We start from the raw sequence: 18,156 nt of genomic DNA on the forward strand, positions 1-18,156 counted from the left end.
GGATGTGCAGTTATCACTTGACAAGTTTGAATTGTGATTCAAGTTTCCTATACGTGAGTTTCATGCCAATATCTATAGTTGGCATGGATATAAACAAAAAAAGGAAAGGAAAATAATTAGTTTTTGCTTTTGTCCATAATTCCGGTCTGTTGTTGGATTTAAGCTTTCAATTCATGCATTCATTTTGTACACATTAGTGGACTTCTAATCTTTTTTAACCTTCATCTGTCGGTTAATCTCTTTCCATTACTGGCATTGCTTTGGTGGTTATGATTTAGCAAACTGACAATATCTTACTATATAAAAAGTTTCAGTTGACAGAATATAAAATAATATACAGTGTACACATATACTCTGACAAATTAATGAGTGATGTTTTATTATGATGCATGACTTGTGATCAATACCCATTATAGTTTCTTTCTCTTTCTTTTATTGGTAGATGATGATTGAAGATTGATTACATGAGTTATTTCCTTATTCAGGTTCTGTAGCCGTTCACTACTGCATGATCCACTTTTCCATGATATAATTGACAAAATTCCTGGCCGTCAAAATGACCGTAAAACACCTCTTGGGGAGCTCAACTGGATTTTCACAGCGGTAACTGATACAATTGCCTGGAATGTGTTACCTCATGGTAGATCTCTTGCAGTTTCATGTCAGTGTCTTTTTTTTTTCATTCTTAGAGGAAAGAGAAAATACCTGAAATATTTGTTTGACTGTCCCCTTTAGAGATTTTCCAGAGACTGTTTAGACAAGACCTGTTAGTTGCTAGTCTTTTCCGGAATTTCTTACTTGCTGAGCGGATTATGCGGTCTGCAAATTGCTCACCAATATCATTCCCAATGTTACCTCCAACACATCAGCATCACATGTGGTAATTATCTTCCGGAGGATTGGCTTGCTCACTTTGCTCAAGAGGTCACTTTTTAATAATTTTAGGCTGCCATAATCATTCTTGTGGCATGCTATGTACAGGGATGCATGGGACATGGCTGCTGAAATCTGCCTTTCTCAACTTCTTCCTACACATGCTGAATCCAATGCTGACTTCCAGGTTTGCTTTTTTCCATGGCCTATTCTTCACGTCTCATGGAATGATCAGCTAATTTACATACTTCCTATTTGCTTATTAATTCTTATTTGCCATTCTTCATACAGCCAAGCCCCTTTTTTACTGAACAGCTCACTGCATTTGAGTTGTGGCTTGACCATGGATCTGAACATAAAAGGCCCCCAGAGCAATTGCCTATAGTTCTTCAAGTAAGATTAGCGTTTTGACATCTCTGCATGTAAATATTTTGGTCTTCAAATATATTGCGATAATGTAGTGTGATTCTTTTTCCCTCAATGTGTTTAACAATATTAAATATTACTGACACTGTTTATTTCATGAGAGTTTTAGATGTAAGAATTTCTTTTGAATGATCCGGTCAAGATCACTCTAGACCTGTTCCTGTTGATGCTGCATCTATCAAGCTGGTCAATGTTGATTTCGTGGAAAACTTGCTGCATCTACAGGAGTTTTCTTGGCCAAGCAGGGAATTCAAATGGTGTCAACTGTTAAGTGTAAGAACATTGTTGTGGGGATGCCGTTCTTCTCTCAAGGATGTCCTTCATTTACGTTGCACTTCATAAATGGAAGTCTTCCGCTTCTTTCATTTTATTTATTGGGTGTCTCATACAACTTCTCTTCTACTTTGCTACTTCTTTTGTATCTTTAGGTCCACAAATTCCATAGGAGGGACATGCAACTGTGAGTGGAGAAGAAAACACAAAAATGGAAAAGAGTAAAATCACTTGATCTGTACATGACATCTTTTGAGAATATTTCCAAGAAATAGGCACCCACTAGCATGATATTCTTGCACATTACGCTTCTGTTATCTACGTAACTTCCGGATCCTCTATACGAATCATGTCAGTAATAGAGACTATGCACTGCCACACTATGACCCTGCTAAAAAAATACTTCTACAGCTGTCTATCTTGGGTAGTTCAAGTAGTCAAAATTGGCACCTAGGTGCAAATGGGCATGTTTGTCGTAATCACATGATCCAAAACTTGTTTTCCACTAATTAATGACTGTAGATCATATCCATAGGGTCTGATCAACAAAAAATGTTCAAATTTTTTAAAATTTTGAAGCTTTTATTAGGTTGGAGTAGGTACTCTGGGATCATCCTATCATTACTAATATATATATATATATATATATATATATATATATAGAGAGAGAGAGAGAGAGAGAGAGAGAGAGAGAGAGAGAGAGAGCGGAAGTGCCTAGGTAAGTGGGAAGCGCGCTTCCCTGAAGCCCACTTTGGAAGCGCGAAACATTGCCCTTCTGAAATGCACGGGGAAGCACCATTTTTTAATGGGAAGCATGCTTCCCTTTAATGGGAAACACACTTTCCCTTTATGGGAAGTGCACTTCCCATCACGCTTCCCCCTCCCTTCCCCCATTTTTTTCAATTTTTTTTTGTATTTTTTATTTTATTTTTTTGTTTCCCCCTCGCTTCCTAGGTCGCTTCCGAGACGATTCCCAATTCGCTCCTAAGTGGTCCCACGCTTTCCGCTTTCTAAAATTTTGAAAGTGCCTCGCTTCCCCCTCTCGCTTTCCGTATCGCTTCCTGCTCCCGCTTCCTCAACTGGCAACCATGATATATATATATATATATATGGTTTTTTAATATATATATGTATGTATGTATAAATTTTATTAAGTCTTATGTTTTTTGTAAATTCGGCGGTGACCTTAATGGGCATGTAGGCATTAGTAGGGATGGATTTGAGAGTATCCATGGAGGCTATGGTATAGGAGAAAGAAACGAAAGTGGAGAAAGGATTTTAGATTTTGGTTTGTCCTATAATATGATCTTAGCAAACACTTGGTTTAGGAAGATGGAGTCTCACCTAGTAACATTTAAAAGTGGGGTTAATACGAGTCAGATAGATTTTTTCCTACTTAGAAAAAGAGATAGGGGTTGTTGCATCGATTGTAAGGTTATACCGGGAGAAAGTGTAGCTACACAACATAGAGTCTTAATTTTAGATCTTAGAATTAGACAATACCGCTAAAGGGATAGACATATGATAGATCCTAGAATTAAGTGGTGGGCACTGAAAGAAGCTAAACAAGGAATGTTTGTAGAGCGGGTAGTTAAGGAAGTTGATTGGTGTCTCGAGGAGGATTCAGAATCTATGTGGAATAAGGTAGCGGGTGGCATGAGAAAGGTGGCTAAGGAGGTATTGGGTGAGTCTAAAGGCGGTGCACCGCTAGGTAAGGATACATCGTGGTGGAACGAGGATGTCAAATTAGCTATTAAGGTTAAAAGAGAGTGTTATAGAAATCTAAGTAAAAATCGTGATAATGAGAATTTGGAGAAGTATATGATAGCAAAGAAGGAAGCTAAAAAAGTAGTTTTGAACGCGAGGAATAAGGTATATAAGGAGGTTTATGACAAGTTGGATACCAAAGAGGGCGAGAAGGATATTTATAGGCTTGCAAAGATGAGAGATAGGAAATCAAGGGATCTGGGTATGGTTAGATGTATCAAAGATGAAACGCAAAGGGTTTTAGTCAAAAATGAGGACATTAAGGAGAGATGGAAAGATTATTTTGATAAGCTATTTAATGGAAGTCATGCTCAGGATCTTGGAGACTTCTTTATTCCTTTCATGAGATGAATCGTGACTTCATGCGCAAGATTCAAAAAAAAGAAATTGCAGAGGCTTTGAAGAAAATGAAGTCAAGAAGGGCAATTGGCCCAGATGGTATACCTATCGAGGCTTGGAAATGCTTGAGTGAGAAAGGTTTAGAATGGTTGACAAATCTTTTTAACAAGATTTGGCGGACAAATAAGATGCCTAATGAGTGGAGGAAGAGTACTTTGGTGCCTCTATATAAGAATAAGGGTGATATACAAGATTGCACAAACTATCGTGGTGTAAAACTCATGAGTCATACTATGAAACTTTGAGAGAGGGTGATTGAGTCTAGGTTGAGGAAGATTGTCATGATATCGGAGAATCAATTTGGTTTTATGCCTGGAAGATCAACCATGGATGCTATACATCTTCTTAGACAACTTATTGAGATAAATAGAGAGAGGAACAAATATTTGCATATGGTTTTTATTGATTTGGAGAAGGCTTACGATAGAGTACCTAGGGATGTTCTCTGGTGGACAATGATGAAGAAAGGTGTTTCTCTCAAGTACATTAGTATAATTAAATATATGTATGAAGGAGTAGTAACCAATGTCCGCACTTGTGGAGGGGTGACAACCAATTTTCCTATAACGGTTGGGTTACATCAAGGATCCGCTTTAAGCCCTTTCCTATTTGCTATAATGATGGATGAGCTTACGAGATCAATTCAAGAAAATGTGTCGTGGTGTATGTTGTTTGCTGATGATATTGTTTTGATTGATGAGTCTAGAGCTGGGGTTAATGCTAAGTTAGAATTATGGAGACAGACATTGGAAGCAAGAGGTTTTAAGTTGAGTAAGAGTAAGACAAAATACATGAAATGTTGATTTAGTAAGCAACGAAATAGAGATGAGAGTGTAGTGAAGCTTTGTGAGAAAGAAATACCGGTGGATGATTCTTTCAAATATTTGGGATCTATCATTCAAAAGTATGGAGAAATTGATGGAGATGTAAATCATAGGATAAAGGTTGGGTGGATGAAATGGAAGAGTGCAACTGGAGTGTTGTGCGATCGTAGAATGCCATTGCGGTTGAAGGGAAAGTTTTATAGGACGACAATTAGGCCCGCTTTACTATATGGTACGGAATGTTGGGCTGCCAAGAGACATCATATTCAAAAAATGAGTGTAGCTGAGATGCGTATGCTGAGATGGATGTGTGGAAATACAATAAAAGATAAGATTCAGAACGAGGAGATACGTAAGAAGGTAGGCGTTGCACCCATTGAAAATAAGATGAGAGAGAATCGTTTACGGTGGTTTGGACATATTCGACGAAGGCCTAATGATGCTCCAGTTAGAAGGATGGAGAAATGGGAAAATATATTAGTTAAAAGAGGTCGGGGTAGGCCTAGGAAGACATGAATGGAGGTGATAAGAAAGGATATGAATGCTTTGAACCTCACCGAGGACATGGCATTGGATAGAAATGAATGGAGGAGAAGGATTCATGTGGAAGACCCATAATGATTTTCTTTGTTGGTTCATATCGCCGACCCCAATTGTTTTGGGATGAAGGCGTAGTTGTTGTTGTTGTTATGTTTTTTGTAAATCTTGTATTTTCATAACCTTTTTTTTTGGTCTCAACTAGGCCCGCCTAAGCCCCAACTAGGCTTTTTAATGATCCGCTGCCTAGAAGCAGGCTAGCACTTTTGACTACATAGGTTCAAATTCTATCCAGCCTTGAATCATTGGAGGGTGAGCTCCATTCTTTGCTTGGTTTGTAATTGCTACATGGTATCCGTTTGTCAAAATGCCAAGACTCTTTAGGAGGCATTTGCGACATGGGCACTATTGTGATCCCCTTGTTAGCAACATGTTCTCTTTGCTGAAGAAGAGAGTTGGCACACTGCAATTTTAGTGTTGGAGTTCTCTGCTTCATAATGTTAGATCAAAATTCTTTCTCTACTAAAAGGTGATGGGATGTGTTGAGAGTTATGTACAATACTGTATAACTAATTGTGTACGGCAACTTCCTTTGTGTATTTATTTGTATATTTCATTTTTAATAGGGGCATTCTTGTCCATATAATATTATGTTAGAGTCAACAATTTTTGTCTTGTAGTGTGGGATGAGGGGACACACCACATCTTTCTTCTTTTCCAAGCTAATGAAGTTTGGTTTTTGCTTCTCTCTTCACATTCTCTTTCTCTTGTTCTCTTGATTTTTTGCTCTCATGCCTTAGGGCTCAATATTGTATCCAAGCAATATTGAGGACAAAAGGCTGCTGATTGAGAGTGTGCTGAAGGAGAAGGATTTTGTTGGTTCAGACCCACCTCGGTTTACATGCCCATTTGCTGATATGCTAGAGTGCAAGCTTTCATTCAATTAAGGTGAAGTCTTGCTAGAATTCGATTTTTAAAAATCAACAAATAAAAAATGACGTCAATCAGGTGAGTTTTGGATTTTCTGCGATTTTTTCTGTTTTTTCTGGAAGAGGCGGTGAACAATTACAAGATTTGAAAACCTGTCGATCATGATCTCATCGACAGTTTTTGATGGCCCAAGATTGATGTAATCTGGTTGTTTTTTCCCTAGGAAGGTTCTGATATCCATTTTGGGTGATATTCTGTGATTTGAATGAGTTTTATTGAAGTCTTTGGGTGATAGTTTCAGACGGTAACTATTTCTTTGGGTATTCATGGTATATGGACTGACAGTGGCTATATTGCTGGCTATTTCAGGGTTATTTTTCATCTCGTGTTAGAATCATGCTATTTGAAGTTGTCCATCTTTGGTTTTATGAGTGTTTGAGGCAGTGTTATTAAAAACGCACCTCGCACAAAAAGCGCGCCTCACCTCAAGGCGAGGCGCTTTATGCCTTGAGGCGCATGTACAAAGCGCAAAAGCTCTGAGGCATGCGCCTCATACGCCTTGAGGTGCACGCCTCGAGGCGAGGCGCGCCTCAAGCCGAGGCGTACACGCCTCAAATTTTTTAGTCAAATGCGGGTCAAAGCCCTCATTTGACCAAAAAATATGGTTTTTTACGCAGTTTTAACTAAGCTGCTAGTAAAAAGTGCATTTACTACCCTGTTCAAGCTCGTTGACCGTAAGTACGTCTGGCAAAGCCAACACAGGTAGGTCTCTGTGTTACGAAAACCGCAAGCAAAAACAACCGAAGGAAACAATAAACAAGGACGATCAAACCAAACAAAGCAAGGACACAAATTTACGTGGAAAAACCTCCCCTCAAATCTGAGAGGGAGTAAAAAACCATGGCTGCCCAGAGGAAAAATCTTTATTTCTATTTTTCGACAGTTACAAGAGACAAAGAAAATAAAGAATTTATACAAGGCAAGGGCGATTGTAAAACCCGTGTAAAAAAAAAATCGTGTCGGACACGTGTCTACGTTTGGTCCACTGTGTCGGGCCCGAATCCGAGTCCGAACCGGATACGAGCCTGACCCGGTCCCGGGTTCTCGAATGTTCGAAAGCTTGCGTCTTTAAAAGACGCACGCTCGACAGACAAGGGGCAAAAGCCCTCACCTCTCTCTCCTCACCTCCGGCTCCCTCTCCTTCTTGCCGTCCGCCTCCGTCCGGTGTCGTCCGCCTCCGTCCGGCATCGTCCGCCTCCGTCCGTCTCCGTCCGGCGTCATCCGCCACCGTCCGGCGTCGTCCACCATTGCCCGCCGTCCTCAGCCACCGTTCATCGCTGACGCCACCGACCGCCACCGGCTTCCAGGTACGCGTCTCCCTCCCTCGTCGTCTTGTTTTTCGGCAAAGGGGAATCGACCCTCCCCTCTGTCTGCGGCTTCGGCAGGGGGCGTGCCCCCCCTTGCATTGGGGTTTTCTGGCAAGGGAAGGGGGCAAGGCCCCCTTTCCCTCTGTTTGGCGGCAGGGGGACGATGTCCCTCTGCCCTGTATGTTTTTTGGCAAGGGGAAGGGCCCCCTGCCCCTTTTTCTTTCTCCGGCAGGGGGACTAAGCCCCCTGCCCTTCGTGGTTTTCCAGCAGGGGGTTGAATGGCCCCCTGCCCTGTTGTTTTGTCGGCAGGTGACGAGGCTCCCTAACTCATTTTGTTTTTCGGTAGGGGGGTGCCCCCCCCCCCCCCCTTGTTTTGCTTTCCCGTGTGTGTGTGTGCCCCCCCTGCCTTGTTGTGTTGCTGGCAGGGTGTGCCCCTCGCTGCCTTATGGTGTTTCCAGCAGGGGGTGGCCCACCATGCCTTGTTGTTTTCTTCGGCAGGGGTGGTGGTGGTGGCCCCCCCTGCCTTGTTTTTTTGTTCGACAGGGGGTGGTGGTGGTGGCCCCCTGCCTCACTTCGTTTTCAGGCAGGGGGTGCCCCCCCTGCCTTACTGTTTCTCTGACAGGGGGTGGCCTCCCCTGCCTTGCTTGTTTTACGGTAGGGGGTGCCCCCCTGCCTTGTGCTTTCCTGCAGGGGGTGCCCCCCTGCCTCGATCAGTTCGGCAGGGGGCAAGCCCCCCTGCCCCGATGGGTTCTGGCAGGGGGGCAACCCCCCCTGCCCGGTCGGTCTTCTCCATGGGGCAGGGCCCTGCCCTGTCTGTTTCCGGTAGGGGGGCCGACCCCTATGCCTGATTGGTGTTCAGCGTCTGCTTTCGGCAGGGGGCAGCCCCGCCCCCCGCCCTTCTTGGTTTGTGTTCGGCAGGGGACAAGGCCCCCCTGCCCTGTTTGCTTTTCGGCAAGGGGCAAGCCCCTGCTTTATTTAGGTTCTCGTTTTGACTTGGGCGCCCTTGGCGGCCTAATGAGGTTATCTTTATACCGTGCGGCGTATTGACAAAATGGTTTTGTAGGTTGCACCACGGAGTCTTCTCGTGCCACGCGGCTCAAGTCGGTGATCACTTATGCTCGCAAGCGTACTGATCCGCACACCCCTTCTAAGTAGGGGTTTGCATAAAAAGGACTAGAACAATGAACTGCTGAAAAACAAATGACTTAACAAAGAAATTAAGACATTTATATATAGATATATTATATATATATATAAATACGTACGTCTTTACCTCCAGGACGCGGTTTCGTGACCTTGGTCTTTTTCCTTTTCTGTACTTTACTTTTCGTGGCTGTCGCGCTATATCTGCCAAGGCTTTCTTTTTCATACTTTCCTTTCTTGCCTTTTACTTCCAGGACGCGGTTTCACGATCTTGGTCCTTTGCTTTCGCTCTTTCCTTTCCAGTTTTTTAATTTCCTTTCGCCCCACACTTTGCGTTCTTACAATTATTTGCACCTATATACAGGATGGATTCCAGTGATCCAAAATCCAGCTCCCACTAAATAAAACATGTATAAAGCCAGTCTGCTTCTCAATCCATTTCAAAAAATAAAAAACAAAAGAGCAACAGCGGATGGACTGCTGACTCGATTTTGAATTCTCTTCCTTCAAATGTGGATAAAAACCCTTCGAACTGAAGATTCTCCCTATAATTTCTTTAGGAGAAAACAGGTTTGGGATCATGTTTTTGCAACATCTGAGTTGGTTTCCCAAGGGCTTCAAAAATCAATGGCACATAATGTACCAAAATTTCATAACTCAGGAAATCACATTTTTACATCAAAAAAAGATGTTCCAAGGAATGTGTGATCCGCAACAAACAAATCATGTTGAACACATCTGAGGCCAGATTGAGTGGACACACACATATGTATATATATGGGTAATGTTTGCTACCCTAGTGGGTAAGAACCCCTTAGTTAAAAAATGTAACATTTTTAGTTTTTTTTCAGTTTAGTTGCACATCTGACCCTTCAGATATGATCTACATATTAAGCTTAGTAGAAACTGACCTTTGGATCATGTTATTCTGATGTATAAGTCACATTTTACGAAGGTTGAAAAATCAACGACATGCAATGTACCAAATTTTCAAACTTCAAAAATATATATTTTATGTCAAAAAACTATGATCCAAGAGTCAATTCCTATTATTTGGACCACGTTGAACACATCCATGAGGTCATATTTGGTCAAAACAACATCCCCCTATAGGTTCCAACCATAGTCACATGTATCATTAAAGGTAATTTCTCAGCGAGGGTATTTTTCAAAGATTTTCAGAAGTTGATAAATCTCGGGAATATTTCAGGAGTTTAAAAAATTTGAAAAAAATATAAATAACAACAAAAAAAGCTAATAAAATAATAAGCTTTGCATTATTTTCTTCCAAAAATATAAATAAACATGTTTTAAAGGTTTTAAAATATAAAAGAAACAAAGAAATAGGAAATGCAAACTTAAAATAAAAAAGGGTTCTTTCGCAAAAATATCGCAATAATATCACGATATTTTGTCTCTGTCGATATTTTCAATATATCGGTGACAGTGGTTCCAACTAAGAGGTTCCTTACCCACCAGGGTAACAAATGCCATATAATATATACATACATACATACATATGTATATATATACATACATATATATATATATATATATTTATATGAAAAAAAAACTAGTTGTGGTTAACATCGACGGCGTGCAATTTTAGATCAAATAAGAAACGGGCACAGTTGACTGCATCCAACAGAACAGAACTTTAGTTACCGCACCCATGTTGCACATCATCAACACGGATTCACCTATGTCTTTTGGAGTGTTTGTTTTACTTAGCATCTGCTAGCCCTCTCAAGACCCAATAACCATTTCTCATGGCATAACTTTCCTATCTTGGTACATCCTATTGAACCCTAAGGCATGAGAGCAAGAAATAAAGAGAACAGGACAAGAGAATGTGAAGAGAGAAGCAAAAATCAAACTTCATCAGTTTGGAAAAAAAAAGATACATCCATATAGAGGGATGTCCCATCATCCTACACTACAAGACAAAAACTATTGACTCTAACATAATATTATATGGACAAGAATACCCTTAATAAGAATGAAATATACATGTAAATAAACAAAGGAAGGAGAAGTACACATTTAGTCATACAGCATTGTGAAACTCTGAATTCCTTGCTATATGAACTCATATTGTCACAGTATTAAAAAGTCTTGTCAAGAATAGGAACTTTCAACTCACCCAATAGCCACCTTATCCAAACAATCTGAGTGATGACTTGAGCCATAACTCTATATTTTGCTTCTGCTGTAGATAAAGCAACTCTGTTGTTTTTTGTTTTCCCATGATATTTAAAGAGCTCTCAAGAAAGATACAGAACCTAGTAGCAGATTAGCAATTCCAGTAGAGCCTCCAAAGTCATCATCACAATAGACTCTCAACAATGTAGCAAATGATGATGAGAAATGCATGTCATGGTGAATAGTATCCCTTACATATCTAATAATTCTGAACATTGTTGCCATATGAACTGTCCTGAGAGCGCTCATAAATTGACTAACTACATGACAGGTAATATTTGGTCTACTTATAAACAAATATATGACTCTCAATCAAATATATGACACAACTAACTGTCTATACACTACAAGGTCTTCCAATTCGACCCCATCTGATATTCTCATCTTTAGATTTGCTTTCATAGGATAACTAACATTCTTTATGTCATCTGCTAGCCTTGTCTTTACCATAAAATTTGTTGCATACTTGTGTTGAGACAGGTGCAGTCCCCTTCGAGAGTATGAGATCTCCAATCCAAGAAAATATTTCAGATGTTCCAAGTCTTTCATCTCAAACATACTAGTCAACTTCTCCTTGGCACCCTCTCCAAGTCATCTTCTGTGATAATCATATCGTCTACATAAAAGAGGAATATGCATTTCTCACGCACAAAGGAAGACACAAACAAGGCATGATCGTGGTAACTCTTCGCATGTCAGAATAAAACTCCTCAACCGACTTGTTCCCTTGGCGCATAGCTCTCAAGTCTTGTACGAGCTGGTACTATCTAACCCAATGTTCTTGCTTGTAGACTTTTTTGAGATACACCCATGCTTCCTTGGCCTCTTGAAATTTTGAAAGGTTCACAGCTGTTCTCTGTTCCGCCGAACCTAATATCCAGGCCTTCACTCGTGCATTGTTCACTATCCATTCTTCTAATAACTTCTCATAATCGGCATCTGTAAACTTTAGTTTGGCTTTGGTCCCATTCGGATAGCCAACCAAGTCCCTCTCCAACAATCATGGCCGTTATGAAATCAGCCCAATATGCATAATTTGTTTAGTTCAATTTCACTAGGACAATCTGAATCCCTTCTCCTTTCTCCGTACTTCACACAACCCCCAAACTACAAATCCCCTGCACAATACACTAAGCACAATGGAAAAAACAACAAAATATGTTGTTTCAAACACAGTTACAGCAATTATGATATGATAAGCACCAATGCTCTCATAAACATCTCTATCAAAAGAACAGCCAAGATGCCAAGAGAACGCAACCGAGCACAAAGTCCCCTCAAACCAGTGTTGTGAAAAGCGTTGAGGCGTAGTGAGGCGCTCCACCAAAATCTGAGGTGAGGCGTAAGCCTCAAAGTTTTTTTTTAAACTTAAAAAAACTATAAAAAATAGCTTAAATTATAAATAAATAAAAAATTCTTTATTGATGAAGCAACAACCAACAAGAAATAAAAAATCACAAATAAATACTGAAAAATATGAGATTAACATGTAAAAATAGCATTAATGCAACAACTTGATCTATGTAAGTATCTAAGAAATAAAACATGAGCATTCATTAAATAAAAAATTAACATTAACAACGAAATGCATATTAGTATTTAACAATATCATGTCATAATTAGAAAATGCATTTTAGCATTAACAACCAAATGTTAATATATATATATATATATATATTAGAAAATACATGCTTTTATTTCCATATATATATATATAGGGTTGTGACTGTGTGTAATTGCATGACTTGATTTTGCCACTAAAAGGGTTTAACATCACATTCTAGAAGAGATTATTGCTCCTACGAAATTGAATACATTGAACAAGTTGACACGGGGATATTAATTTTCTGTGAAACGAAGCAACTAATCTCAATGACTTCATTAACGTGGTTGCTTTGAGTGTCTATTAGACTGCAAATTGGTGAACTTGCTACTAAGGGTGTCAATGGATTGGGTATGACCCAATCCTGGCCCATATTGGATCTTATAGAGCCAGGGTTTGGTTGCAAAGAAGGGATTCTGATTAATTATTTAGGTTGGACCCATGAGGTCCGATTATTATATGGGCTGGGTATGGTTTATAAAATTTTATACCAAACCAGATCTGACCGGAGTTTCGGTTAAGATTCTCAAATTTTCAATGTAAAATAATTAAAAATATTATTTTGCCAGGTATTTGCCAGGTATGGACCGGGTCTAGTTTATGTAATTTTTATCGGATCTGGGTATAGTTTTTCTTATAAAAATCCGGTTAAACTCGAATCTAGATCCGATACCAACATTACTTAGTCTGATTCAGGTTTGGACCCACTCATTTTAACATAGGTCCAACCCATTGACACCCCTACCTGGTATTGCCTGTGCATTTATCATGCCCTTTTTTATATTTACACATAGAAACCACCCCTAGGATCAGAGTGATGAGTTGTGAAGCCTTATTCAGAGTTTTGTCCCTTTCTGCACGGGGGTCCGGGGGCTCCCCCAGTGTGCGTCCCACTGTGTGTTTAGCGAGCGGGGGTCCAGGGGATCCGCCTCTGAGGGGGGGGGGGGTCTTAGGGGGCAGCGCCCCCAAGAAGAAATTTTTTCTTGGGCTTATGTTTGAGACCCAGTTTCTTATGGATCAGACCCGACTTGTTTAGGTTTAGGGTTGTCGCTATAACGCCCCGAAATTTCTCAACTTGAAGGGTAAAGTCTTTCTGAAAAGAATTCTCCTAAAACTTGAACTCTGCCTTTTTAAAGCCTTTCAAGAGTATCTTTCTATTTTAAGAATCAAGTTTGTAAAATCCCAGGCACGTTAGCTCGACAAACCAAAAGTGACAACAGGGGAAGATAGTAGAAAGCTGAAAAGAATGCTAAATCCTTAATTTCAAAATGTAATTGTACAATGAAAAACAGGAGGCTCAACCCCTATTAAAGTAAAAACTCAAAACCCTGCCACGACGGCCAGAAATCTAGAAGGAAGAGTACAGCCTCGAGCCACGTCATATGCATCATTGACTGCATGTCGCCGCTACTCGTCACCGATTTTGGATCACTGGAATCCAACCTGTATATAGGTTTTTCTGGTGATCCAAAATCAATGACTATGAATGTATCGATTTTTCCCGACTCAAAATTATGTTTTTCCGTCCAAAAAACATGATCCAAGAGTCAGTTACTACTAAATTGAGCACTTTGAACACATCTATGAGGTTAGATTGTTCCAAAAAAAAATCACATCATGAGATTCCAAGTCAATTGTTCGATTGTAGCGAAATATAAATCCTATATATATATATTTGCATTCGTGTATACATATTCTTTGAAAGTGCCGTGTTGCACCCACCACACATTCACCTGCACCTGCACTTATGTGACATGTAGTGGATGCTACTGGCAAGGAAACTCTAGTTGGTGCAGGATCAACTTCTAGAATTATGATGAAACTTGAGAAGGTTCAGAGTATTATTAGTTTATATGAAAGGAAAAAGAAAGGTGGTCCATATGAATTGGACTCATGGAGCCTCTGTGTTGTTGCCATTTTTCATTTCTTGATGATTTCTTTTCTTTTAAAGGGGTAAAATGACATTTTATTGTAGTAAGTGACAAGCTGTCAGTATCATTATGGATTCTAGAAACTCCTTTTTATGTTTTCAGACCCTCTAAAAACAAAAATCAATCCGTAGACGGGGTTACACTTTATTTTTCAATTAAATTTTGGGCCACTTTTTTTCGTTTTATTGCTATTTTCTCCTATGAGTAATGCATATCTTTGGATGCTTCAGAAAGAAAACTGTCAAAATCATGATGCAAGGCTTTTAGTTTTTGTGTTCTTAGGCTGCCTGTGTGGATTCAAAAGTGCACTAATTGCTAGTGGCTTCTTAGATTAGCTAGTTTTGGCATTGGTTTTCCATTGACCACACTAGATATCTCTGTATTTTACCACTTGCTGCTTTTTCTTGGATAGTAACGTTCTAATACAGCCTCATCTTTTTAGGTACCAGTTTAGTAATTTTTTTGTTGTCCTCTTTAAGCAGATCTGTTAGTGCATATTATTACCTGACCAATTTATTCCAATAATTTTAATTTCTTGTCATTCACATCAACTTACTTCATTTGCATGAATATAAAGCACAATGCTGCAAATGGGTATTATATAAATATGTTACAGAATTAATCGAATGATTTAATTTATATCTGCAATTTTTGATGACTTATGCCATTGGCTCAAACAATATTTCATCTGGTATGTCCACAAAAATTTCATGTATCGGGAAATACAGATGCAGTCTGTTATTTTAGGGAGTCGTTAATGTTGGATATTTCATATTTGTGGAGCTTTATCCTCTTTCTTTCATTAGGTTCTTATGTTGAATTCCTCCAGGTTTTGCTTAGTCAGTCTCACCGATTTCGGGCTCTGGTTCTTCTTGGAAAATTCTTGGATATGGGACCTTGGGCTGTTGATCTGGTAATTTAGTTACAATTATATTGCTTTGTAGGCTTTTGCACAGTTTTTCTTTGTGCATTCCTGTTTAATGTTACCTGAAGATATACTTTATCTGTTAGCTTAGGATTGCTTTTGTTCTTCTCCAGGCTTTGTCAGTTGGAATCTTTCCTTATGTGCTGAAATTGCTGCAAACTACAGCCATGGAACTACGGCAAATTCTTGTCTTTATATGGACTAAAATCCTTGCACTTGATAAGGTATTGCTATTTCAGCGCATCTTCTTTTAAAAGGTGTTGGTGCTCCAAAATTGTCTCAGTGAAGCTGGCTTCTTTCGCTTTGAGCCAATAGATGTGTTTTTTTTTCTTTTTTTCCAGAATTTAGGACTTTATTTTCAAAAAAATAGGTGGCTTAATTACAAAGAAATGCATGGCATCTTTCATTTTGATTTTTTCCCTCTGTTGTAACCTCTAGTCTTGTTATGTTATTCTTTTGAGTGTTTCTCTTGTTTTCTGTTCCTGATTTTGTGGAAATCACCTGAAAGATTCTTCTCTTTGCAAGTATAGTCTTGCCAGGTTGATCTAGTAAAAGATGGGGGACACTTATATTTCATCAAATTTCTTGATGCCATGGATGCTTATCCTGAACAACGTGCAATGGCTGCATTTGTCCTTGCTGTTATTATTGATGGACACCGGCATGGGCAGGAAGCCTGTGTTCAAGCTGACTTAATTGACATTTGCCTGCGGCATCTGAACACTCCAAATCCGCATGATGTACAGACAGAGCCCCTGCTTCTTCAGTGGCTTTGTCTGTGCTTGGGAAAGGTGTGGGAGGATTTTCCTGAAGCACAAATGATTGGTTCCCAACTAGGTGCACATTCAACGTTTGAGCGTCTTTTGTCAGAGCCTCAGCCTGAGGTCTATTTTTCTCTTGGCCTTTAATTGGATACATGTTGCACGTCATTTGTTCCAGGCTTCCAGCAAAAGCCATATAGTGATTATAGTTCATCTTTTGCAGGTCAGAGCATCAGCTGTTTTTGGATTGGGTACGCTGCTGGATGTTGGATCCAATTCATTGAGGGATGGTCTAAGATGTGATGATGATGAAAAAAGCAAGGTTGAGTTGAATATAGTTCAAAGCCTTTTTGATGTTGCCATTGATGGAAGCCCTCTGGTTAGGGCTGAGGTTGCTGTAGGTATGTGCATTCAACCTAAAACTTTTAAATACACTGTTGATTCTACCAAGGCTTGAAGTAAAAGGTGCAGTTACCCATGCAAACATGTGTAAACACTTATTATGGACATTTTTTTCATGCATGTGCATGAAAACATGCTTGATGCAGGTTGTTTACTTGGACAATCAGGCTCACAGAGCCAGCTGAAATTTTACCAGTGTATCTCATGCCCCATTATTGACTGATTATGCCTCGTATATGGAGTATCCAAACCTGATGAAATTTCATTAATTTTCTTATCTGATTGGGTATTCCAGTTGGTTCATATTTCTTAAGCAGTTCTCTCTCTCTCTGTGTGTGTGAGATCGTATTATGCCTGTCTGTTTGTTTGCATGTGGTGTGGTAGTGGGTGGGCTGTTGTATGGGTGCACATATGAGTGGAAAGTCCTTATCATGAATATATTATACATGTGTGTGCGGGTGCATGCATGCATGTGTGTGTATGTGTGGTGTGTAGGTACACACGTGGGGAAAAGTTTTTCTATCAAGGAATTTGAAGGGTCCAAAGTTCTCTTATTATGCTATTCTTTTGCAGCTCTGGGAAGATTTGCATTTGGGCACAATAAGCATCTGAAGTCTACAGCGGCTGCATACTGGAAAACACAATCTAACTCTCTGCTAAGTGCTTTGCCATCATTGACAAATATACGTAGTCCACCTAGTGGCTACGCAGGTTCCTCACAGTTTTTGCATACTGCAAGTGTTGTCTCTTCCCAGATTGGTCCTGTTTTGAGGGTTGGAAGTGATAACACTACCCTCGTTCGTGATGGAAGGACTTCAGCTAGTAGCCCACTTGCTTATGGAATAATGCATGGTTCTCCATTGTCAGATAATTCGTCTGAGCGTTTTGATTCTGCTATTCTATTAAATGATGCTACCAACAATGGGATCATTAACTTTTCAAAGCCAAAGGCAGTGGATAATGCTGTATATTCCCAATGTGTAATGGCTGTATATGCCCTAGCTAAAGACCCATCTCCTCGTGTTGCTGGTATTGGTCGGCGTATACTTTATATGATTGGTATTGAGCAAGTGCCAACAAATTCTTTGTGGGCAAGTGTTGGAAATATTCATCACGGTGATACAGCACCTCTAACAACTCCCCTTGCTGGATTGGCTCGGTCATCATCTTGGTTCGACATGAAGGCTGGTAAAATCTTGTCAGATGTCTCTTTAAGTTATTAATACAGCCCTTTTGAGCTTCTAGGTCTGTCATTTGATTTGAAAGCTTGTTAGGATGTGGACTAGTACAGGCACCTCTAGAATATTCAGACATTGTAGATACAAGTTCAAGCTTGTTTATTTTTCATCAGGTCGTTTGCCAATGACGTTCAGGACTCCTCCTGTTAGTCCTCCTCGGCAAAACTACCTGACTGGAATGCGAAGAGTGTGTTCTTTAGAGTTCAGGCCAAACCAACTAAATTCTTCCGACTCTGGATTAGCTGATTCACTTTTAGGGTCTGCTGGGACTTCTGGAGGTTCAGAATGTTGCTTGCTGCCACAATCAGCTATTTATAACTGGAGTTCTGGTCACTTCTCAACGCCGCTGTTGACCTCAGCGGATGAGAATGAAGAAACATTGGTGAAAAGAGAAGAGAGGGAGAGAATTGCATTGGATTGTATAGCAAAATGCCAACATTCTCGTGAGCCTTTTGATTTATTCTATTGTTTCATGTTTCAGGGTTTGTGTTTACATTGTCACCGTTCATCCTTGTCTCACTTATTAAAATTTCCTTTGGAATCTTATTTTGTGTG

General features: G+C 39.8%; 1 protein-coding gene across 2 annotated transcripts in view; it reads left to right on the top strand.

The window, feature by feature from the left end:
• The window catches only part of LOC149845787 (regulatory-associated protein of TOR 1-like), a 95,083-nt gene that overhangs the window by 39,411 nt on the left and 37,516 nt on the right, over positions 1-18,156 (top strand). For both annotated transcript variants that reach the window (XM_089996001.1, XM_089996002.1), the window contains exons 7-16: positions 486-640; positions 736-880; positions 982-1,060; positions 1,165-1,266; positions 15,105-15,188; positions 15,314-15,424; positions 15,731-16,084; positions 16,185-16,362; positions 16,937-17,551; positions 17,715-18,083. In XM_089996001.1, coding sequence (XP_089852127.1) covers positions 486-640; positions 736-880; positions 982-1,060; positions 1,165-1,266; positions 15,105-15,188; positions 15,314-15,424; positions 15,731-16,084; positions 16,185-16,362; positions 16,937-17,551; positions 17,715-18,083 — 2,192 coding nt within the window. The remainder of the gene's footprint in view (positions 1-485; positions 641-735; positions 881-981; positions 1,061-1,164; positions 1,267-15,104; positions 15,189-15,313; positions 15,425-15,730; positions 16,085-16,184; positions 16,363-16,936; positions 17,552-17,714; positions 18,084-18,156) is intronic.

Source organism: Nuphar pumila, chromosome 2 (assembly GCF_984573655.1).
Source record: "Nuphar pumila chromosome 2, dmNupPumi1.hap1.1, whole genome shotgun sequence".
NCBI classification, from domain to species: Eukaryota; Viridiplantae; Streptophyta; class Magnoliopsida; order Nymphaeales; family Nymphaeaceae; genus Nuphar; species Nuphar pumila.